The 23,802-nt window shown below is 52.8% G+C and overlaps 2 protein-coding genes across 2 annotated transcripts in view; one reads left to right on the top strand and one right to left on the bottom strand.

Annotated features, from left to right (window-relative positions):
* The window catches only part of ACSF2 (acyl-CoA synthetase family member 2), a 32,790-nt gene extending 12,764 nt beyond the window's left edge, over positions 1-20,026 (top strand). The window contains exons 2-16 of the mRNA XM_041000737.1: positions 6,511-6,706; positions 6,972-7,100; positions 7,308-7,361; positions 7,804-7,922; positions 8,054-8,219; positions 8,714-8,809; positions 8,940-9,097; positions 9,369-9,460; positions 9,770-9,846; positions 16,453-16,560; positions 17,620-17,771; positions 19,146-19,287; positions 19,410-19,520; positions 19,707-19,775; positions 19,888-20,026. Of these exons, the coding sequence (XP_040856671.1) occupies positions 6,511-6,706; positions 6,972-7,100; positions 7,308-7,361; positions 7,804-7,922; positions 8,054-8,219; positions 8,714-8,809; positions 8,940-9,097; positions 9,369-9,460; positions 9,770-9,846; positions 16,453-16,560; positions 17,620-17,771; positions 19,146-19,287; positions 19,410-19,520; positions 19,707-19,775; positions 19,888-19,938 (1,720 nt within the window). The 3' untranslated portion in view covers positions 19,939-20,026. The remainder of the gene's footprint in view (positions 1-6,510; positions 6,707-6,971; positions 7,101-7,307; positions 7,362-7,803; positions 7,923-8,053; positions 8,220-8,713; positions 8,810-8,939; positions 9,098-9,368; positions 9,461-9,769; positions 9,847-16,452; positions 16,561-17,619; positions 17,772-19,145; positions 19,288-19,409; positions 19,521-19,706; positions 19,776-19,887) is intronic.
* Positions 10,056-14,532, bottom strand: CHAD (chondroadherin). Its single transcript, XM_041000738.1, has 4 exons — positions 13,610-14,532; positions 11,144-11,307; positions 10,792-10,943; positions 10,056-10,565 (listed from the first exon to the last, which is right to left on the bottom strand). Exons 1-3 carry the CDS (start codon positions 14,381-14,383, stop codon positions 10,802-10,804), a joined length of 1,080 nt encoding a protein of 359 aa, XP_040856672.1. The 5' UTR covers positions 14,384-14,532; the 3' UTR covers positions 10,056-10,565; positions 10,792-10,801.
* Positions 20,027-23,802: the final 3,776 nt, after the last annotated feature.

Below are 23,802 nucleotides of genomic sequence, written 5' to 3'. Positions count from 1 at the left end.
CTGCTCCGTCACACGCTTTTTGAGGACCCTTCACAGAAATCATCTTTAGATAACCTCTTTGGAGCTTCGTAGCATAATAATCCAGATGATCAAAAGCATTGATTTTGAAATATGAGCTGCTAAAGGATTTGAGAGTAGGTCTTTCCCCTAACCGCTGTCATTTCTCTCTCTCTCTGTCTCTACTCACACACACACACACACACACACACACAGGTTTGTCAACATTTGAAAAGTTGTAATACTTTTCCTCTTTACTTATCTTTTGGGAAACAAATGCCTCATGGAAGTTTCACTTTGACCTGTGGACCATCTTTCCTGGACTTCCTGACCATGGGTTTTGCTGTTCCGGTGACCTTAGAGCACATATGGTCACTGTCGTGCACTGTGTGTGAATGTCACGTGGTTTGCTTTGTTGGCCCATCATTTGCAATCAGTCCAGCTGTTTTAACTAACTTGATTGTTGGCATTTGGTATGAGTTGCTCAAGTTCTCTTTCTCAACTTTCTCCCTTGTAAATGTCCCCTTTCATGTCTTTGAACCCTATTTCCGCAAACTTTGAAGTGCCTGGTATTTTGAGCCCTCACTTGATGAATCCTTGATAAAGCGAGCACGACCAGGTAATCAGACAGAACATTCCCTGACGCTAGAAGCTTCCTTTGACTCCATGAACTCTGTAAGGTCACTGACCCCACCGGCTGAGCTCCTCTGATTTCCAACAGCATGGATTAGTTTTGCTTGTTTTGCACATAAAAGGACTCAGAACATGATGCCCTTTTCTGCCAGGCTTCTTTTATTTGACATAATTTCTTACAAGATTCACATGATTGCATTTAAAAAGATTTATTTATTTTCACTGTAAAGGCAGATCTATAAGAGAGAAGGAAAGACAGAAAAAGATCTTTCATTCCCAGGTTCACTCCGCACGTGGCCACAAGAGCTGGAGCTGAGCAGATCTGAAACCAGGAGCCAGGAGCTTCTTTTGGATCTCCCACATTGGGACAGAGTCCCAACAGGCTTTGGCCATCCTTGACTACTTTCCTAGGCTATAGGAAGGGATCTGGATGGGAAGTGGAGCAGCTGGGATGTGAACTGGCACCCATATGCGATCCTGACACATACAAGGCAATGATTTAGCCACTGACCTGTTGCACCGGGTCCTCACATTGTTGTGTTTAATCACAGTTCCTTTGCTCTCATTAATGTATAAAATTACAAATAGCAAATCACTACTTTTTAATTTATTTTGCTGATGATGGGCATCTAGTTACCACATTAGGGATGATAGCAGTGGCATAATAGTATTTGTCTTTTGGTGATCACATGCATGATTTCAGTTTGATACATTCCTGAAAGTGAAATTATGTACATTTTGAAAAGATTTATTTTATTTTTATCGGAAAGTCAGGTTAACAGAGAGGAGGAGAGACAGAGGAAGATTTTTTCTCTCTGGCCACAATGACCGGTGCAGTGCCAATCCAAAGTCAGGAGCCCAGAGCCTCTTCCGGGTCTCCCATGCAGATGCAGGGTCCCAAGGCATTGGGCTGTCCTTGACTGCTTTCCCAGGCCACAAGCAAGGAATTGGATTGGAAGCAGGACTACTGGGATTAGAACCGGCACCTATATGGGATCCCCAGCACGTGCAAAGCGAGAACTTTAGCTACTAGGTTACTGCGCCAGGCTCAATTATGCACATTTTTTGGAAAAAAACAAAAGATTTTTTTATTTGAAAGACAGAGTGATTGAGAGAGGGGTCAGGCGAAAGCCAGAAGTCAAGAACTTCATCCAGATCTCTCACACACCTGAGAGAAACTCAAGTACTTGGGCCATTATATTCTGTCTCCCAAGTACATTAGCAGGAAACTGGCTAGGTATTGGGAGTTGGGACTCAGCTCAATTGCTCAGAATGTCTGCCAGGTTGTCAGATATAGATGCATTTGGAAGTCCAGTATCTGAGGTCAATAATTCAAATGATGTGACACGACATTTTTTTTTTAAATAAACAAATGAACACATTAGGGTCTGGTGTGATGGTTCAATAGCTAAATTCTCACCATGCAAGTGCCGGGACCCCATGTGAGCATGGTTCATGTCCTGCCTACTCCAATTGCCTTCCAGCTCCCTGGTTGCAGCCTGAGAGTCAAGGACAACCCAAAGCCTTGGGACACTGCATCCAGGTGGGAGAGCCGGAAGAGTCTCCTGGCCTCAGCCTGGCTCGGCACTGACTGCTGTGGCCATTAGGGAGGTAAACCAGTGGATGAAAGATATTTCTCTCTATTTCTCCTCCTCTCTGTAGATCTGCTTTTCCAATAAAAATAAAGTCTTAAACAAACAAGCAAACAACACTTTCATCTATTTGAAAGGCAAAGAAAAAGAAAGGAGATTTTTCTCTTGTGGTTTACTCCCCAAATGTCTGCATTAGCCAGGACAAAACCGGGAGCCAGAAATTCAATCCAAGGCTTCCATGTGGATGCTAGGGACCCACATACCTGAGCCATCATCAGCTGCCTTCCCTGCAGGGGTTCCTGGTGATGGTAGTGCCCACTCCCATGGTATTTTAGAGGGGAGGGAAGTACATATCATTTTTATAGAAAACTGGAAGTCATAGTGTAACTATGTAAGTATTTGGAATTGGTTTGAAAACATTTATGATTTCTTCTGAGAGTCATGTCTATGGGACTTATCCTTGTTGTAGCAGGTGTCAGGTTTTCATTCCTATTTATGGCCAAACGGTATTTCACTGTAGGAATGGGAACAGCGTCTTTTATTTGCCTCTACATCTGTTGATGGACATTTGGGTTGTTTTCACCTTTGGGCGGTTATGAATTGTGCTACTAAGAATTTATATGCATGTTTTTGTTTTCTCAGAGGATAAAACTAGCAATTTAATTTAATAGCTTAATTGGTCTTAAGTCCAATTCTAGCCAACATTTCACTCATTCCATAAAATACAGGAAGTATTCTCATGGCTAAACAGAATGGTTCAGTCTCTCAGACAGAAGAACCGACAAAAACAAAAATAATGAACAAACACCTTAGTTGGTCATTTCAGAATTGGTTCCTCAGGAAAGCAAGGAGACTGAAGAAGTGAACAAAAAGAAAAGTAACACATTAGCTCACGACAGGTCACTTCACGGGCTGCCTTTGTGATGTAAGGAGTATTACAGAAAGCACTTTATCACTGTGACACTGGCCTGATTGGGATATGTGGCTTGCTGTCACTTCTCCTAGTTTCTTGAAAGGTCAGGAAAACAGTTTAGCGCAGTTTGATTTTGGCACAAGCAATTCCCAATCTTGATTTTTTGGATGGTCTTTTGATCTGTTGGAGTGCAGGACCATGTCTAAGATGAAGTCCTCCCATGTAATATTTATTCAATAATTTTGAGCAAATGCTTTTCATTCTTTGGGGTAAGAGGTAGAATTGTTAGGGCATATGGCAATTCTGTGTTTAACTTTGTGAATTTTCAGAATATCACAGTTTTCTATTGTGCTGAGCCATTTCACTTTTCCACCAGAAATGCACATAAGTTCCAATTTCCTCATTTAAAAAATTGCTTAATTTTTTTTAAAAGATTTATTTTATTTTTATCACAAAGTCAGATATACAAAGAGGAGGAGAGACAGAGAAGAAGATCTTCTGTCTCATGATTCATTCTCCAAGTGACCACAACGGCTGGTGTTGTGCCGATCTGAAGCCAGGAGCCGGGAACTTCCTCCAGGTCTCCCAGGCGGGTGCAGGATCCCAAGGCTTTCGGTCATTCTCAACTGCTTTCCCAGGCCACAAGCAGGGATCTGGTTGGGAAGTAGAGCTGCCAGGATTAGAACTGGCACCCATATGGGATCCCGGCACGTAAAAGGCGAGACTTCAGCCACTAGGCCACCACGCCAGGCCCTCCCAAAATTACTTAATTTTATGAATTTGAAAAGACTGAAAGATCTTCCATTTGCTAATTCACTCCCCAGAAGCCTGCCCATGCCAAAGCCAGGGGGGACAAAGCCAGAAACTCAAGCACTGGAGCCTGCCTGCTACACCCCAAGGTGTGCATACGCAGGAAGTTGACAATGAAAGCAGATCAGAGGGGAGAGCAGGTGCAGTGGTACAACTGGTTAAGCTGGCAACACAGCCAGCAACACTAGCATCCCATATGAGCACTGGTTCAAGTCCCAGAGGCTCCACTTCTGATCCAGCCCGCTGCTAACACACCTGGGAAAAGCAGTGGAAGATGACCCTGCACCTGTGTGAGAGGCCCCAAAAGAAATTCCAGGCTCCTGGCATCGGTTTGGGCCAGCCCCTGCCATTGTAGCCCTTCGGGGATAAAAGATCTCTCTTCCTCTCTTTCTCTCTCTCTTCCTACTTCTTTCTACACCACTACTGTTCAGATAAATAAATAAATCTTCAAAACAAGAAAAAGAGAGCAGATCTAGGACTCCAACTCAGGCATTCTAATGCAGCTATCTATGCACCATCTATCTATTTATCATCCATCTTGCCTTCCTGGTGAGTGTGAAGTACTACCTCACCGTGGGTTTTAATTTCATTTCCTCTGCCTATTGGCCATTGGCCATTCCTGTATCTCCTTTGCAAAGATTCAAGTCCTTGTCCTTAATTCATTCATCTGAGGACTGCTCATGTTCTAGACACTCAGGCACCAGGAATGAAAGAAGGGGATACACTGATTGCTAACACTGAACAGGATTTTGCCCCCCTCCTTTTTTTTTTTTTTTTTTTTTTTTTTTTTAAGAAGAAATTAGCCCTGGGCCTGGATTCTCTTGCCGAAGTACCTTCCTGGGAGGGACTACGTTTCTGGCCCTGGCTGCTGTCCCACCTGGCACCCGAGGGCCTTGGCTTTCACAATACCCCATCTAATTAATGCCTCACCCAGTATTTACTGTACTTCACTTCTCCCAGTTGCTCTACCCTCTAACTTTTTAAGCTTCTCCTTCCTGCCCCTACATGACACAGAGAGAGGGAAAACTTAAAACAAACAAACAAACAAAAACCTGCAGATCTCTTATTTAAGACTCTTCTAGTCTGACCTTTTTACCCCAGGTACGTGGGGGTGTGGCCAGGGAAAGAAGAATCAGTTTGTTTGCACTGGGGCTTTGGAAATGGAGGGAAGGTCTGTGTTTATGAGCAAATTGCATTGGGAGAAATTTTCTAGAACTCTTTGAACTTCTCCGAGGAGCTGTTTGTTTGCCTTTTAATTCAGTCTCACTTTCTTGGAAGCAGCGAATAGAAGCGGCGGGGGCGGATGAGCTTAGCTCATTTCTGATGATCAGATGTGGGGATAAAATCTGCAGCCTGAAAGAACAGGCGTAGCCCTCCCTGACTGCTTTCTCCCAGTTCCCAGAGTTGGCTGTGCTGGGCTCCCTGCTTCTGGCCCAGCCCTGTGCCAGCCGGCAGCCCCTCCTCTTCGACTCTGCAGATATGAGCTTGTCTTCCTCTCTTGTGTAGCTCTGAATTGTGTTGATTCATTTTCACTTGATTTGAAAAGCAGAAGGAGACAAAAAGAGATCTTTTATCTAGGGGTTTACTGCCCAATCGCTCACAATAGCTGGGGCAGGCATAGGCGGATGCAAGGAGCCCAGAACTTCAGCAGGGTTTTCCCACGTGGATGGTAGGAACCCAAGTACTTGCACTATCTTTTGCTGCCTCCCAGTGTGCATGTTGCCAGGAAACTGGATCTGTAGTGGAAGAACAAGGACTCAATCCAAGAACTCCGAGATGGAGTGCAGGCGTCCCAAGCACTAACCTAACCGTGGTGCCCGATGCCCTCCCTGCCTCAGTGTTCGGGAGTGTTCACTCCTGCAGGGCAACTTCAGGGCCTCAGGACTCTGGAATGCAGTCTGTGACTGGTGGGCTATGTTCCATCAGCTCCTCCTGTCTTGTCACTCACCACGGGATCTAAAATGCTCCCATCCTCCTGTCACAATGTTCTCTGCTTGGTGACACCATCTCAAGGTGGCGAGCTTGGGTGCCATTTGGAGCACCGGTGGCACCTGTTATGCAGCACCCCATTCTTTAGAACAATAGGAGCTCCCCAGCTGCCTTTTGATGGTTACAGTCTGCCCTAGTCTGTCTTTGACCTTCAGGCCCAGAGGACAGACATTGGCTCATCAAAGAGCCCCATAACCTAAGGCCTTGGATTCCAGCTTTGGGTCCCAGTGTGAGCTTCACTGGTTCCTCAGATGGGACCCCAGTTATTCACCAGGAGGTAGGGAATGGGATGCAAGTACAGCAAGTTTTGTAAGATCTGTCTAAGTAAGTAAGGTAGCTGGGGTAATTCATCCTTCCTAAGGAGGCAAGGAGGAGACCCCTTCCCCATCTCGGGTTAATCTGGCCCCTGTCCTGTGGCCTTAGGGTTAAGCTCGAAGTTGGGAGAAGGGTCCAGTGGCTATGTGGTCCCTAGCACATTGCAAGCAGCCTGATTCCTGGTTGGGTGTGCTTGGCCCTTGGGACCATGCAGGTCCAGTCAGGTCCAATGAAATCCATGGCCCTGCCTATCCTCCACAGTTCCACAGAGGTGGATCACAAAGCACCCTTGCCAATTGGAGGTTTCAGCTATGTTCAAGGCTACACCAAGTTTCATCTTGTCAACAAGACCGTGGGCCAGTGTCTGGACGACACAGCAGAGAGAATCCCGGACCAAGAGGCCTTGGTGGTCATCCATGAAAACATCCGGTTGACCTTTGCCCAGCTCAAGGAGGAAGTGAGTGCTCTCCCTGAACCCTGAAGGTGGGCAGTTCCTAGCGCCAGGCTGCCCTGGCTGAATGGAGCTATGAGGGTGGGCATATGGCTGTGGGGTGGGTGGCTGGTACTCCTTGAGGACCAGGTACTTCCTGTCTCAGGTAACCCTGAAGCCCTTGTTAACCCTGGGAAACTGCTGGTCTCTAAGGGGCCATGAGGGTGGGGGTAATGGGTCCCTTCCTGTGTGTGTCTTCACCTCACCCCTATGCTCTCCTTGTTTGTCCCAGGTGGATAAAACTGCTTCTGGCCTTCTGAGCATTGGCCTCAGCAGGGGTGACCGGCTGGGCATGTGGGGCCCCAACTCCTATGCCTGGGTGCTCATGCAGTTGGCCACTGCCCAGGCGGGCATCATTCTGGTGAGATGAGGCTTGCCTGTCACTGTGGGGTATTTGGTAGTTGGTGGGGGTCCGGGAGTGTCACTTAGGACCAGACCCATGGCCTGGCGGGGTTTGTGCTGTCTTCTGAGGCTCACTGAGTGGCCCTGCCTCTGAGCCCCTTGGGAGTGGAAGGGCAGCGGGGGAGAGAGACAAGGACACTGACAGGTCTCCGCCTCTCCCCAACAGGTGTCTGTGAATCCGGCCTATCAGGCCATGGAACTGGAGTACGTCCTCAAGAAGGTAAGAACTTGTTCCTGCAGAGGGACCAGCTAGTACCCAGTCCAGGGTTTCCCCAGAGGGATGAGGGAGAGTGTGTGTGGGGGGGTGACACGTAGTGTCCTTCTGGGCTATATGTAGCAGGAAGTCTGGATTTTACGGAGGGAGTGGTTGACCAGATACAGAGTTGGTGGGAGTGCAGATGGCGGGCATGTGTGAGGGAGAGGGGTGTGCATGCCCTGGTACCTGGCGCATATAACTCAATGTGGCGGGTGTACATCTTGGGAGTGGTACGTGGATCCATTTATCTTGGGGTGGGGTACACATGAGTGTGTGTTGCTGGCTGGTGCAGATCTGCACTGGGGCAGTGATGCGCGTGTGTGAGAACAGAACTGGTCAGGAGGGGTCTGCAGTACTCTGGTCTGGGGCTTCCTGCTCTCCAGTAGCCAAGACTCCCTCCCACCAGGTGGGCTGCAAAGCCCTTGTGTTCCCCAAGCAATTCAAGACCCAGCAATACTACAACATCCTGCAGCAGATCTGCCCAGAGCTGGACAAGGCCCAGCCAGGGGCCCTGAAGAGCCAGAGGTGGGTGTATCCCAGGTGCACCCCTGACCTCCCTCACTGCCTGCTCAGCCCCAGTGCTGGAGCTGGCATCTCCCTCTGTCCTCTCACCCTCCCTCAGCTCCCACATCCCGCCATCCTCCCTACTCCTCCAGGCTCCCAGATCTGACTACAGTCATCTTAGTGGATGCCTCTCTGCCGGGGACCTTGCTCTTGGATGATGTGGTGGCAGCTGGCAGCACGCAGCAGCATCTGGCCCAGCTCCGGCATGCCCAACAGTTCCTGTCCTGCCACGATCCCATCAACATCCAGTTCACCTCGGTATGGTGGCAGTCTGGGGCTTCAAGTAAAGGCTGACCCATGTCCTCTCTGCCCCTGTGACCCTTTCCTGGGGATGGGAACAGACATCAACAGGGCAGGTGCTATCTCTTGAGGTCACCCTTCAGTTGTCCTCTCTGCCGCCAGGGTCCTTGTCACTTTCCCTTCCTCATTCTCCTGTTCTGGACACAGGGCAGGTTTACTGGGTCATTACTAGCCAAATCTGTCCATCGTTGGACTGAGGCAGAACCTGAGGTCCAGACAAGGAAGGTGCCCAGGGAGTGGGCAGCAAAGTTCTCTGAGGTGCCCAATGCACAGCATGGAGATGGAGACCTTATCTTCTGCACTTTCAAACCTGGCATCGGGTGGTACTTTTTGCAATTCCACATGAACATTCTAGTCTCCTGGTTCCCAATCCAGTTCCCTTCTGGGCAGTGGCCAGGGTGGGAAGGAGGTAGGGAGAAGGTGGCCAAGCCATCGCCTGCTTGTCTTGTCAGGGGACGACAGGCAGCCCCAAGGGGGCCACTCTCTCCCACTACAACATCGTCAACAACTCCAAACTTATTGGGGAGCGCCTGGGAATGCCTGTGAAGGTGAGGTGGGGCAGGGCAAGGGTGCCCCAGCAGGGGTTGGGGGCTTTCCTGGCTCCCCAACTAGCTAGAGCAAATGGCTTCTGTGGCTTCTGGCTCCATGGCAGACCCAGCCTCGCGTTTCTGTCCCCAGATGCCGGAAGAGAAGCGTTTGGTCCTGCCCAGCCCCTTGTACCACTGCCTGGGCTCAGTGGGGGGCACCATGGTATCCATGATGCACGGTGCCACCCTCCTCCTGTCCTCGCCGAGCTTCGATGGCAAGAAGGCGCTGGAGGCCATCAGCAGCGAGAAGTGGGCACTGGCAGACAGGCTCCCTGTGGGCTGATGAGACCCTTCTAGTCTTCCCTCCTGGGCCCTGCCCCCTTCCTCCCCAAGCTAGGAGACCCGGGAACCAGGGTAGGGGAGACCCCAGGACCAATTCTTGCCAATTCAAGAATTTCTCCTGTCTGTTCCCCATGGCTTTCGTCTTGGCCTTTGCTGCAAGTTCATGGTGGGATGGGGTAGAGGAGGGAGTTCTTTTCCACTTCTAAAACTAATTTTGAGACCCCCTCCCCCCACACAGAGGCTCCTACCTGTATGGCACCCCCACAATGTTTGTGGACATTCTCAACCAGCCAGACTTCTCCAATTATGACATCTCGTCTGTTTCTGGAGGTGGGGTGGGGCCGAGGGCAGCCAGATGTGGGGAGGGGGCTACCTCCCTTGCAGGAGTGGGCGTGGATGAGCAAGATATATATCCGGTCTTTGATCCAGGGGGCAGTAATGGACACTGCAAAAATGTGGGTGGGAGGGAATCAAAGCCCCTGGACCCCAGCCCCAGATCAGCTGCCAGGAAGAAGAGAGTGAGGTTGGTGAAGGGTGTGTGGAGAAGGGACCATTCTTCTCTTAAGTGAGCTTCAGGTGCAGAGGGGCCACTAGGCTTAGAAGATGGGGGGACCTGTGTTAGCCCTCTCTCTAATTCAGGTTTAATCGCGGGATCACTTGCACCCCCGGAGCTGATCCGAGCTATCATCAAGAAGATGGATATGAAGGAGCTGGTGGTGAGTGGCGGCTAGGACCAGGATTTGGGATGGGGCCAGGGCGGAGGTCGGGGCTGGAGCAGACTGACAGGACTGTGGATGATCCCAGGCCAAGTCTTGGATGGGGGAGTGTGCCTGGGCCTCCCCTCCTTCTGGAAAGCAGGTGCAAGATCACCTCATCAGCACCTAGTAAGTAGTCAGAGATGGGTGGCAGGGGAGTGACTGTTATATAGACATACATTTATATTTATAGAAATCTTGGGATGAATGCAGCAGGGGGCAATGTGCCTCAGAGCACAGGTGTCCTGCTAGACTGTCCTGGCAGATGGTAGCTGGCAGAGTCAGAGCATGGGCTTTCTTCAGACCCTCTATGGAATCAGGGGGTTGGACAAGGATCTGGCATTTGTTTCTAAGTAGTTGGGGAAGAGGATGATTCTGTAAGGGTGGCCTTCCTGATAATAATCACCCTGTTTTGTTTCTGATAAACTCAGGTGGTCTGGGAGAGGGGGCCCTAGCAGAAGAGCCAGGCATGAGGTGGTTCGTTGAGGGTTTCTGTCTTTCCCCGTACACTGTCAGGTGGGGCTGAGTTGGTAGCGGAGTGCCCGAGACCCGCCACCAGGACACATCTAGGTGTGGGCAGCTCTGTGCATGCGCAGAGACCGTGGGGGGAGGCAAGAAGGTCAGTAGTCTCTCTCCGGCAGAAGGCAGAGGCCAGTCACCAGGACCAGCTGGGTCAGGACCTGCAGTGAGGCAAGGACTGGTGTCAGGAATCTGATGACCTAGCCAATGGCGGGAGTCCTGGGTAATCTCCCCTCCTTTAGAGGGAGGCCCCAGCCCTCCTTTCTTTGCTCTAAAAGAAGAAAAAAAAATGGAGCATCTGCCTGCCATTCCATGGGGAGAGTATATTCTGGGAGACAGCATCTCACTTTTTGAAGGGAATGCAAGATCTGCTCACTTGGCACTCACCTGCACCTGTTTAATGGCGGCCAGCTTTCTTGGACCTCTTCGTGGGGGACTTGCAGCTACGGAAGGCATCTGTGTCACGGATGTGCTGGCCCTTGAACTTGGCAGGCGAGGAGCAGGTGGCATCAGGGCGAGAGTTCTTAGCTTCCAGCCATCTGGAGAGACAGAATTGCTATGGTTGGGGAAGAGCTGTAACAGTGCCAGCTATGGGGCCAGGAGTGATTTGGCATTAGAATAATCTGGAACCACCACCCTCATTCCCAGGTCCCATGCCTATTAAGTGGCAAACTCAGGGCAAGTGTCTCCACTCTATCACAGGAGATGGACCCTGGGGGCAAAAAAGGGGTGCTCTTACCGTCGCAGGCCCCGGAGCTGGCAGGTACACTTCCAGGGATTGTTGGTAAGGCTGAGTGTCTCCAGGTTGTCAAAGGGAAAGTTGGAGGGCAGTTGGTTCAAGCGGTTGTTCTCCAAGTGGACATGTTTCAGTGTGGTCACACCCAGGAAAGCACCATCTGAGAACTGGCGAGGGAGGTGGGCAGCGGTGAACACCCAGCCCCTCTATTTCAGCCTTTCTCCACTGGATTTCCCACAGGGAGCTAGGTCTTTCTCTAGGCCAGTGAAAGTTTCACCATTTTCCTTTATAAGAAGGCTTTGGTTGTTTTTAAGATTTACTATTTGATGGGACCGAAAGGATGGTTCAATGGCTAAATCCTCACCTCACAAGTGCCAGGATCCCATATGGGTGCCGGTTTGTGTCCCAGCGTCCTATTTCCCATCCAGCTCCCTGCTTATGGCCTGGGAAAGCAGTAAAGGACAGGCCAAAGCCTTGGGACCCTGCACCTGCCATGGGAGACCCAGAAGTCCTTGGCTCCTGGCTTAGAATCAGCTCTGCTCCGGTCATGGTGGCTATTTGGGGAGTGAATAAGCAGATGGAAGATCTTTCTGTCTCTCCTTCTCTCTGTAAATCTGATCTGCCTTTCCAATAAAAATAAATTTTAAAAAAATAATAGAAGATTTACTTATTTGAAAGTGACAGAAATAGAGGTTCAGAGAGAAAGGTCTTCAGTCCAAAGGTTCGCTTCCCCAGTCCCACAACAGTGTGCAAGCCTGGCTGCAGCCAGGAGCCACGACTCCATCCAGATTTCCCAGGTGGATGCTAGCGACCCAAGGACTTGGTCTATTCTCCACTGCCTTTCCAAGAGTATTAGAAGGGTGCGGAGTTGGAAGTGGTATAGCCAGGACTTGAACCGGTGCTCTGGTATGGGATGGGGACATCCCAAGCAGTGGCTTACCCTGCTGCGCCACAATGCCTGCCCTGGAATTTCACAGTTTTCAAAACTGTATAATTAAGTTGTTCCAGATGAGCTCACCCACACAACCCCTTTGTAGATAGGTGGTGTTATTTCCAATATGCAGATGGAAAAATGGAGAAAGTTCAGGCCTTTGCCCAGGGTCACCCTAGGCAGTAAACAGTAGCCACAAGGACCACACCCCACCCATCTCCCCCTGGCACTTCACTCCCTGCACAAACACTGGGTCTGGGGCGGCAGCCAGCATCAGTCCTGCCAGCCCAAGCTGGCACACAGTGAACCTGGTCAGTGTCTGGTGGGGTGGGCCATAGGCCCAGGTTCCCCACAGCCTTAGGGTCCCAGGACTTCCCTCAGCGCTGTCCTCACTGTTCCCCCACTGCCTGTCAGATGCTATTTGTACAGCCATTTCAGTTGGACGGCTCCAGAGGAAATATTCTATTGGTGCCCACATCTTGGCCAAGGCACCACGGTTCCTGCCTGGCCTTCCATGCCCCAAATCAGCTACCCTTCTGCCTACTTTGGCACTGCAGGGGTTGATGCAGGCTAAAGAAAGCCAGACTTGGACAGGCCTCCTCCAAAGGTTGGCACTTTCCCAGTTGGAACCGCATCTCCATGCCTGTGCTGTCTCCTGTGGTCCAGGTTGGGTGTGACGTGCACTAGTAACCAGAGTGTCCTTTACCCGCCCAAACTTCCTGGCTGAATCAGCCCTTGGCCCGGGGTGGTTTGCCAGTCCGCTGGAAAGGATTCTGTTCTGATCCAGGATCTCCACACCTGGCGAGACTGGGCACCCCAGGGGAGGAGGAGCTGAGAAGGCAGCCAGCAGCCCAGGAGACAGGGAGGGGACAGTGTGGCACAGCAGGCTTCCTGTGCTGAGGAAGACCCTAGGACGCATGCCAATGTCTGACAAAAGTGTCCTGGTCTTTACCCCTTTGTAAGAGCACATGGTCTCTATGCCCACAGCCTTGGTCAGCTCTTGGTCCCCTCCTAATGCTGGTGGACAGCGCAGGGCTGTCCACAGGGTCTCAGCTGCCCAGCCTCGCCACTACACCTTAGCAGACACGCCCAGTTCCCACCAGGAACAGGGTCTCTTTGTGGCCTGATTTGCCCAACTCCTCGGGGAAAGCTCCTCAGTAAACAAGCCTTCCTGTATGGGATAGCAGGGTTACTGGAGACAGGAAAACAGCAGGGTGGTGGCGGGGCAGGAGGGTGGTGTCCAACAGGAAGAGGGGCTGCTGCACAACACTGGGGCTTTGGGAGAGCAGCCAGTGTCATTTAAAGGGCCATTGGTGGGGCCAAAGCAGCCCCTGCCCTCCTCGGAGAGCAGTGGAGGGAACAGGCAGTCAGGTAGGAATTAGGGTGCAAATGGAACAAGAGGGAGGGGGTGGTAAGATTTGGGCCTTGCAGATAGCCAAAGCTACAGGGACTTGGGGGTAGGGAGAGGGGAGCAGAGTAGGGGGTCTTACTCCCTGAACCTCCCAGAAGGAGGGAGGCATGTCTAGCCCAGAGCTCACCTTCTCCAGGCTGGTGTGGTCCAGCCATAGGGTCTCCAGGTATCTACCGAAGGACTGGAAGGCATGGTCGGGGATGCTCTTCAGGGGGTTATGCGACAGCTTCAGCTCCTCCACCACCCGCAGCTTGCTCAGAGCAGCCGACGGGTAGCTGGATAGCTGGTTCCTGTCCAGGTGGAACTTGGCCAGGTTCTCCACATCATCCAGTGCACCAGGCTGAAGAGAACTGATTGCATTTTCAGAGAGGTAGAGCCAGCGCAGGTCTTTGGCACCCTGGAAGGCACCGGGCCGCAGCTCCCGGATTTTGTTGTTGTTGAGCTGCAAGATGAAGAGGTTTACCAGAGGGGAAAGCAGCCCCCGGGGCAGCTCCGTCACCTTGTTGTGGTCCAAGTAGAGGTAGGTGAGCTCGGTCAGGTCGTCAAAGGCGCCAGCGCGCAGCACCCGGATGTCGTTGTGGGAGAGGTACAGATAGATGAGCTGCTTGAGGCCACGGAAGGCACCAGCCGCCACCTCGCGGATCTGGCAATGCTGCAGGTGCAGCGACACAAGGTTGGGCATGGCTCGGAAAGAGTTGGCAGCCAGCACAGGGAAATTGTTGCGCTGGAGGTTAAGCAGCTTGGTCTTCTCTGACACCTTGGGAATCTTCTGCAGTCCCACCTTGTCGCAGATGACATGCTGCAGGTCACCGTGGCAGTGGCAGTTCTGGGGACAGGCAGCCAGCACTGGTAGCAGGCTGGCCAGCAGGCCCAGACTAAGTAAGAACATCAGACGGGCCATGGCCAGGGCCAAGAGCACGGGCAGTGGCCAATCCTTAGCGCTTGGGTCTCCCGCCTTATTTATACGGGCAGCACCAACCGCAGCCAGTGTCCTGAGCCAGCTTCTACGTGGAGCATTGAGGCCACCAGGCTTAACTCCCTCTTGCCCAGAGATGCACCCCTAGCCTCAAAGGTGATCTGCATTTGGGGGGGCCTGGCCTACATCCCTAAACCCCTGTGCCTTGCTCCCCGCTTTCAGATGCTACAATGCTGTTTCTCTCCCTTTCTCCGGCTTCCTTAGTGTGTGTACTGGAGTTGGGGGGGATGGGGTGTGGGTGTGTCCAGAGTTTATACCCGAGTAAGGGAGGCGTTCCCTGAACTTGTTTGTTTGCTCAAGTTTGAGCCTCCTCGCCACCCTCTTTCCCCAACCCCCCTACACCCTCTGCCTGGAGCCTTGGAGCCCGGGACAGAGGAAGCAGGGCTGCAGACCGGACATGTGTCTCGCCGCATTTGGCTAGCCTGCATCGGTGCTTTAATGGGGTGCCTTGTGCAGCACCGGCCGAGAATGTGAGCTGCACTGGCGTGGGGCTTCCCCTCCTGGATGCACAGCCCACAGCCATGCTGCGGGATGCGGCTCCTGCCCTGCCCCCAGCCAGGGTCTGCCTCTGTCCCTTAAATCCCCCTGCCTCATCACTGAAGAGTAAACAGGAAAGTGGAAACCAGGAATGGGGGTAACCTGTAGGACCGGAGACCATGGGCTACTGAACAAGCAGTCACCCCATCCTCTGCTCTGGTTCCCCAAAATTATCACCATTCCCCTCCCCCCAGCCCTTCTCCATGGTCAGGACCTGCCCCTGAGGGGGTCTCAAGGCGGCGGCTGAGTGGCGCCACCGCTGAGGTGTCCTTGGCAGAGGCTACATGTGGGCAGTGGCCCCAAGACTGGGAGGCCCAGTGAGGGGGGTCAGGCCTGCTTGGCCACAAGGGCCCATCTCAGCCCAGGATGCCAGTCACTGGGTTCTGTGGGCAACCCCACCCCAGCTGGCCAGGCCTGTGGGTACCCACTTGCAGTCACCGTGTCCGGATTGCTGTGGAAAGCAGAGAGGAGCAGGCAGGGTCAGAGCCCTGGCTGCAGGGCAAGCTCCAGGCTGCTCGGATGGGGCATGGCCATGCTGTGGGGAGGGGAGTGCGACCAGGAATCACAGCCAATGTTAAACCAGACCCAACCTGTGTGGGAGCCATCAGCTGACCCAGATACTAGGGGCTGGGGGCTGGGCAAAGAGCTCCTGTGGGTGTCACCTATAGGGGGCTTGGAATACAGGACAGCTGGCCTGGTTCCCCTTACCTAGTACGTGCCTGTGGGGGCCTGGTCTCCAGGGCCTGCCCTTTCCACAAGCTCTCCTCCCTTCTTGGAGGCAAGGAGGGAGAGGGGGCCAGGTCATACTTGGCCCAGAACATTCCCTGTTGCTATTTCGGCTCCTCCAAAGCTGGCTTCTGGTTTCTCTGTTGTTCAGGATGTTCTAACCACTGAAAGTGTGTGTGTGTGTGTGTGGCTGGTGATGGGTTGGGGGGTGTGTATCACTGGCCTTGTAAACCCCAGCTTTGGCTGTCTTTTTATTTTGCTGGCCAAAAATGAACAAGACTCTCTCCTGAGCCTAAGGGCGCCTACCCCAAGGCCCAGGCACTTGTCTTGGGATTTGGGTGGGGGTGGGGATGGGGGGTTTTGTCTGTGTAGCTCCTGGCTGCGCCAAGGCAATCTGGTTTTCTCATCAAGCAAGCTTATGGGGCCTCAAGCTTGGAAGGGAGCAGCAGGTGGGGCTCAGGCAGCCTGGAGGTGTGGGGAGATTTCTAGGGCACCAGTGATGCCAGGAGTTGTGGGCACACACGTATGGAAATGAGATGGGGTGACCCCTGGCTAGCACAGCATGGGTCCCCAGCTCACCATCTGGGGTCCCTGCAGAGACCACGTCCCGTTCGCTGGGATCTCTCTGTTCACACCAGTCTGCTTCCTGCCCTCCCCACCCCTGACCCGGAGTGGCTTGCCTCCCTGCTCTGCAGCGTTTGAGCTCTCCCCTGCCCCCCAATACCCTCCAGGTTGTCTATGGAACCACAGAAAACAGTCCTGTGACCTTCATGAACTTCCCCGAGGACACACTGGAGCAGAAGGCAGAAAGCGTGGGCAGAGTCATGCCTCACACAGAGGTGAGCTTCTCCCCGAGACCGCCGCCCCACCCCCCAGCCCACCCTAGGGATCCGACTGGTGCCTTCCAGATGCTGCAAAACCCAGCAGCATAGGCTGTCCGGCGGCCTGGCCAGGGGGCTTCCTCTGGGGGCCAAAAGGGGAAGTGTGTCTGCCGCCAGCTGCCTTCTCCACAGCCTCCCTTCCTGTCTGAGGTGTGTTTTTGCCAAGCCCACTGTCTGTTTCAGGGCTGCCTCAGAGAGCAGCCAGGGCACGGAGGGTTTTTCCTACACAGTTTGCTCTCCTCCCGCCCCCAGCACCTCCCTGCCTTGCCCCAGCTGAGTTCCTCTTTCTGCTTGGTGTAAACAATTTCCCTTGTGTCTCAGGGACTACTCCCGGGGCGCTTCTCAACCCGATTCCCAGCTGTGACTTCCCTCCCTGCTCTCTTAGGCCAGCCCCCCTCATGCCCTTGCCCTTGTGGGGCTAGCTGCTGTCCTGGTGTGGCCCTCCCGTCCTCACAGAGCAGTCCTAGGTGGAGCAAGGGTGCAGAGATGTGGCCACCCTCATCGAAATACCCACAGACAGTTTCAACACAGACCGGCAGAGTTTGCCCCATTTCACAGACGCAGACACTGAGGCTCATAAAGGCTCAGCTTTCCCTGGCATGTTGCCTGCAGTCTGTTTTCACTCCTAGGCTTTTACACACCTCTCCCACTCACATGTGCTACTGTGCCCACCTTCTCTGGCTTCTTTATCTGCCACTTCATGGCAAGTAGGAGGCTCCTGTCTCGTCTTCTATGCAATAGTTGGTCCCCCAGCCCACTGGGCTCTTGGCAGACCTCCTCTGCAGCCATTCCCTGCTCACTGTTTCCTAAGCAGCCTCCCACCCCCATCCTCAGCCTGGATGGGCTTCAGTTGCTCTTTTGTGCCCAACCAAAAATAGCTCTCCTGCCCTTTGTCTCCCTTGCCTGAACCGGGATGGGCAAAGCTAGGGATTGGGGGGAGGGCAGTGTTGGGGAGGAGGTGAACGTAATACTGTCCCCAGTCCCGAGACTGCCCATTGTGAAGGTGATCTGTCGCAGGCCCAGATCGTGAACACAGAAACAGGGAAGCTGGCAGAGCTGAACACGCCCGGGGAGCTGTGCATCCGAGGGTACTGCGTCATGCAGGGCTACTGGGACGAGCCGCAGAAGACCTTGGAAGCAGTTAGTCAGGACAAGTGGTATCGGACAGGGTGAGAAGGCCGGCGGCTAGAGGGCTGGCTGCTGAGGGGAGCCTGGGTGGGGAACATTGAGGTAGCACAGTATGCGTGTGGTGGGGTATGTGTATACATGTGTGTGTCCAGCAGTCCCCTTCTTTCCTGGAGCCTAAATATCCAGAACATGGACCATGGGAGTAAACTGTGCAGAACCGAGGGAGGTGACTTGGACTGCACACATGATGCCAACATCCACACAATGGCTGCCAAGAGTTGGCTGATTATTTTTTTAAAGGATTTATTTTTATTATTATTGCAAAGTCAGAAATACAGAGAGGAGGAGAGACAGAGATAAAGATCTTCCATCCGATGATTCAGTCCCCAAGTGGTCACAATGGCCGGAGCTGAGCCTATCTGAAGCCAGGAGCCAGGAGCTTCCTCCAGATCTCCCACATAGTGCAGGATCCCAAGGCTTTGGGCCATCCTTGACTGCTTTCCCAGGCCACAAGCAGGGAGCTGGATGGGAAGCGGAGGTGGCCAGGATATGAACTGGTGCCCATATGGGATCCCAGCGCATGCAGGGTGAGGACTTTAGTGGCTAGGCTACTGTGCTGGGCCCTGGTTGCTCAAGCCGTTTCTTGGTCTGCTCCTGCTGTGTTCCGGCATTGCTCTGGACAGTGGGTGGGGGAGCTAGACGAGAAGAGTTCTGCTCTCGTTTCTCCCATGGCAAAATCCTGGTAGGACAGTTGCATAGAGCTGTGGGGGTCAGGGTGGCTGTGGGGAGAGGGGAGCCCCACTTATTCAGAGAAGGCTTCTGGGAGTGTCTAAGCTGAGAACCCAGTGCTGGAACACAAGCCAGCCATGCACAAGAAGTGGATGGGGCCCGGCGCAGTGGCGCAAGTGGTTAAAAGGTCCTCGCCTTGCACGCCCGGGATCCCATATGGGCGCCGGTTCTAATCCCGGCAGCCCCGCTTCCCTTCCAGCTCCCTGCCTGTGGCCTGGGAAAGCAGTCGAGGACGGCCCAAAGCTTTGGGAACCTGCACCCGCGTGGGAGACCCAGAAGAGGCTCCTGGCTTCGGATCGGCATAGTATCGACCCGTTGCGCTCACTTGGGGAGTGAATCATCGGACGGAAGATCTTCCTCTCTGTCTCTCCTCTCTGTACATCCGCCTTTCCAATAACAAAATAATAAAAATAAATCTTTAAAAAAAAAAAAAAGTGGATGTTAGCTACTATTGAGTGAGAGAGCCGGTCCAAGAAATCTTTTTCTCTGCCCCAGAGAACAGTGTGTCTCGTTCCCACTCTGTTTCTCACAGTCTAGAACAGTGAAGATACATAGTAGGTGCTCAGTCCACATCCAGTGGGGGTGCGAGGCAGCTGCGTGAGAGACTGTGCGGGCTTTGCTTACAGAGATATAGCCTCAATGGATGAGCAGGGCTTCTGCAGGATCGTGGGCCGCTCCAAGGACATGATCATCCGCGGTGGTGAGAACATCTACCCCGCGGAGCTTGAGGACTTCTTCCATACCCACCCGCAGGTGCAGGAGGTGCAGGTGAGGCGCCGGGCCCCAGAGGTGGGAACCTGTGTATGGTGCGTGTGTGTGCGCGTGCACGCACACATGCAGATGGGCGTGCCGGACAGGGGTGTCTGATAGCAGTGTCTGTCCCTTGGTAGGTGGTAGGCGTGAAGGACAAGCGGATGGGGGAGGAGATTTGCGCCTGCATTCGACTCAAGAGTGGGCAGACGGTCACGGAGGAGGAGATCAAAGCATTCTGCAAAGGGAAGGTACGCGCCTCAGTGTCACCCCGGCTGACGTCACCTCCTGCTGACGTCACCCTGGCTCCCCGGCTTGGACTTTGTACCGCCTTACTCAGGATTGGGGTCGCTCTGCGGGTGCACCTGCTCCCTGGCCCTTCCCCCCCACCCTCTGACCTTACTGAACCTGATGTGCTGTCTCTCCTTGATCTGCAGATCTCCCACTTCAAGATTCCCCGCTACATTGTGTTTGTCAACGAGTACCCCCTCACCATCTCCGGGAAGGTGTGTGAGGGGAGATGGGGAGGGCCAGGCGCTAGAGCCGAGGAGCCCCTTAGACCTCGGCCCACTTGTGGGAGCCCTGGGTCTACCTCTGAATCCTTTCTGTTTTTTCCAGATCCAGAAATTTAAACTCCGAGAGCAGATGGAAAGGCGGCTCAAGCTGTGAAGGAGGAGGCGGCTCTTTGCCTGCCCCTGCCCTCCCCACCAATCCCCGGTCTTTGTGATTTGAAATAAAGAGCGTCTCTGTTTTCTTGGCTGGTTGCTGGCAGCGTGCTCTCTTGGCAGATGCTGTGGGATGGAGAAAGGAAGAGATGGAAGGGAAACTGGCACCTTGACTCCTCTTCCTCACCTAGAAAGTGCTGATGCTTTGTTCCTTACGAATCCCACCATCGCCTCAGCCCTTTGAACTATCAACCAAAAAAACAAAATTGTTTCAGGCTCTACTCATTTAATTCTTTGTCACATTGTTGTTTCATTAGTCTAGCAAGAATTCTTTTTTATTAATCAGAGCTTTGTTGAGTTATAATTCATTCAAGTCACCTGGTTTTAAGCATACAACGCAATGGATTTGAGTATATTCACAGATGTATGCAGCCATTACCAAAGTCAATTAAACATTTCTAAACTATTCGATGGCGCTGGTGCTGTGGTCTAAGTGGGTAAAGCAGCTGCCTATACTATCAGCATCTTCTATGAATGCTGGTTCAGGTCCCACTGCCCCATTTCCAACCCAGCTTCCTGTTAAAGGCTTGGGAAAGCAGTAGAGGATAGCATAAGTGCTTGAAACCCTGCACCCATGTGGAAGACCTGGAAGAAGCTCCTGGCTGCCAGCTTCAGAATGGCCCACGTGCAGCCATTGCAGCCACTTTGAGAGTGAATCAGTAAGTTGGAAGTTTTCTCTTCTTCATTCTCTCCCTATATAATTGCCTTGAGAATTAACAAAATCTTTAAAAAATATATTTCAGAGGTAGAGAAACAGAACTTATCCCCTGGTTCATCCTAACTGAAGCGAGGAGGCAAGAATCTAGCCCAGGCCTCCAGTGTGAGGGGGAAGACCATGACTACCAAGCCATCACCTGTTGCCTACACGGGTCTTCACTGGCAGGAAGCTGGACTCATGAGGCAGACTCAGGAGCAAGTCCAAGCACACCAATATGGAAACAGGAGGCTGGGGCTGGGCCAGCCGAAGCCAGGAGCCAGGAACTCCTGCTGGGTCTCCCTATGTGTGTCGCAGGAGCCCATACAATTAGGCCACCTTTCGCTGCTCTTTTAGGCACATCAACAGGGAGCTGGATCAGAGGTGGAGCAGAACTGGAGCCCATATGGGTGCCAGGCATCTACCCCAGAGTCAGTTTTTAAAAACTGGCCTTTTAACTATCACCCCACCCCCATTGCCTGTCTCCTTTCCCAACCTGAGTTTCTTTTTCTTCTTCTTTTTTTTTTTTTTCCTTGAACTTAGGACATCCCTGAGGGGCAGGGCCAGATGGCACAGGCTGCTGCTTGACTCAAGAACTAAAAGCTTTTGGGTTCTAGGAAGTGCATAGACACTCTTCCCTCTTGCAATGCCCTACTCACCACCCCACCCCATCCCAAGTGCATGCCTCCTCCATGTGAAAAACCGCCATGTAGTGCTCCCTCTAGGTGGCCCGCTTCACACATAATGACACAGAAACTCAGGGAAGTTAGGGGTGTGCCCAAGGTTGCACAGCTGGGATGAGAATTTGGCTGTCAGTAGAGCAGGCACCAGTCACCACGCTGTGAGTGTGCTGAGGCAGACCATCGGCACAGAGCAGTTCCACACAGCACGGAGAGCATGGAGTGCTACCTGCATCCCGTGTTGGAGTGCTGCTTCCATCCCAGCCACCCCACTTCTGATCCAGCTCCCTGTTAATGCTCCTGGGAAGGCAGAGAGGATGGCCCAAGTGCTGGAGTTCCTGCTACCCATGTGGGAGACTCCAGTGGTGCTCCTGTCTTGGCCCTGATTGTTGGCAACCCTTTGGGAAGGGCTCCAGAAGATGGAAGGTCTCTCACTCTGCGTTACAAATTAATCAGTCTTGATCAAGTCAGTGAGGTGGGCTTATTGCTCACAGTGAAGCGGCAAGGTCATTCTGAGCTGGTCCCTGAGGCTCAGGAAAGCTGCCAGGGCCTCCCCTGTGCCTGTGCAGCAGCTAAGGGACCTCCAGCCTGTCCCAGGCCCTGTGATGTGCTGGGACTGGGCTACAGCATGAGAGGATGGCCTGTTTCTAGGTGGGAATGGAACAGGGCTCAGGGGGTTCTAGCCAGGTCCTCCTTCCCTCGGGGTTTTGCACTTTCAGTGCATTCTACAACAAGCTAGAAATCTCAACAAACTAGAAAAGAGTTAAGAATAAACTGGGAGTGGCCCAGGGCTGCTGGGGAGCAGTCCAGCCCTCTCTGTTGTGACCATAAAGCCCACAATCTTTCCACTTCATTTGCTGCCTCTCCAGGTGTCTGCCTGCCCACCCCGTTCTTCTGTCCCTCCACCTCCCCTGTGAACACCATCTTCTAAAAATTCAATTTATGGGGCCAGTGTTGTGGCACAGAGGGTAAAGCTACCATCTGGGACACCAGCAGTCCACAAGGGAGTAGGTTCAAGACATGTCTGCTCCACTTCTGACCCAGCTCCCTGATAATGTGTCTGAGAAAACAATGGAAGGTGGTCTAAGTGCTTAGGCCCCTGCACTCACATGGAAGACCTAGAGGAGGCTCCTAGCTGCTAGCTTCGGCCTGGCCTGGTGTTGGCTGTTGTGGCCAGTTAGGGAGTGACCCAGTAGATGGAAGACCTCGCTCTTTGCAGTCTCCCTCGCCCCATAACTCTCCCTTGCCAATAAACAAAAAAATTTTTTTTAATATTTATTTTATTTTTATTGGAAAGTCAGACTTACAGAGAGAAAGGGAGACAAAGATCTTCTGTCTGCTGATTGGCTCCCTAAATGGCTGCAACAGCCACAGTCGAGCAGATCTGAAGCCAGAAGCCAGGAGCTTCTTCCAGGTCTCCTACACAGGGGCAGGTCCTAAGGCCTTAGTCATCCTCTACTGCTTTCCCAGGCCACAAGCAGGGAGCTAGATGAGAAATGGAGCAGCCAGCACACGAACCAGCAACCATATGGGATCCTAGCACCACATGCAAGGAAAGGACTTTAGCTACTAGGCTACAGCACCAAGCTCCAGAATAAAACCAATCTTTAAATATATGTATTCATGTCATTGAAAGGCAGAGAGCTAGCACCCTCCGTTCACAGATTCACTTCCCAAATACCTGCAACAGCCAAGGTCAGGCCAGGCTGAAGCCTCCTGAGACATCATTCACTATCTCCCACCGGCAGGAAGCTGGGTGCTGGAAGCAAAGCTGGGCCTTAAACCCATGGGATATTCTCGGCACACAGACAGCAGCAGTCTGACTGGCACCCTACCCTCTGTACCAACGTCCCCAGCATTCTATCCTTCTTCTACCCTGGCATGTACCATCCAGCAGGTACAGTCCAGGGTGCTCAGGCTGACCTGACCCAGGATATGAAAAGCCGACTCTCTAGGCCAAGTCAATTCCTCCTGGGACTTTCTGCTCCTTTAGGATCCAGTCCAACACTGTTTTGTGCTCTGTTCCTCCTGCACCCCTCCCCCCAAGGGAATGACCTTTCATTTACTGAGTACTGGCCAAATGACAAGCAACACTGAATTAATGTGTTTTCCATCCTGATTTGTCCCTTTGCCACTCTCCTGTCAGACGTCGACCTGGTCTTCCGCACGTAGCTGTGCCCGGTGCCCAGCTCCGAGCCAGGCACAGAAAATGTAAGGGAAGTGCCAAGGAGCTAAGGGCTCCTGGATAGGTCTGGGAACTTGTCGGGAAGTCGGCGAGTCGCTCGCTTGCCCCGCGACCTTGGGAAAAGCCGGGCAGGCGGCGGCGCGGGCACCCCTGCCCAGCAGGTGGCGCCGCAGACCCGAGGGCCCCGGCGCTTCGGCGGATGCGGGCCGCGTCACGCAGTCCCTCTTCCTTCCTCTGCGCCCTCTGCGC

The sequence above is a fragment of the Ochotona curzoniae genome, unplaced genomic scaffold (genome assembly GCF_017591425.1).
Source record: "Ochotona curzoniae isolate NIBS_2020 unplaced genomic scaffold, NIBS_Ocur_1.0 scaffold_2453, whole genome shotgun sequence".
Taxonomy (NCBI): domain Eukaryota; kingdom Metazoa; phylum Chordata; class Mammalia; order Lagomorpha; family Ochotonidae; genus Ochotona; species Ochotona curzoniae.
The sequence above is the reverse complement of the archived record's forward strand: the minus strand, read 5'-3'. Positions and strand labels throughout refer to the sequence as shown.

Excerpts from the sequence above, each read along its gene's own strand:
- CHAD (XM_041000738.1), bottom strand. The coding sequence starts at position 14,383 with ATGGCCCGTCTGATGTTCTTACTTAGTCTGGGCCTGCTGGCCAGCCTG. Across the intron at positions 11,308-13,609 it reads ACCACACCAGCCTGGAGAAG|TTCTCAGATGGTGCTTTCCT; the intron begins GTGAGCTCTGGG and ends CTCCCTCGCCAG. Across the intron at positions 10,944-11,143 it reads CAGCTCCGGGGCCTGCGACG|ATGGCTGGAAGCTAAGAACT; the intron begins GTAAGAGCACCC and ends CTGTCTCTCCAG.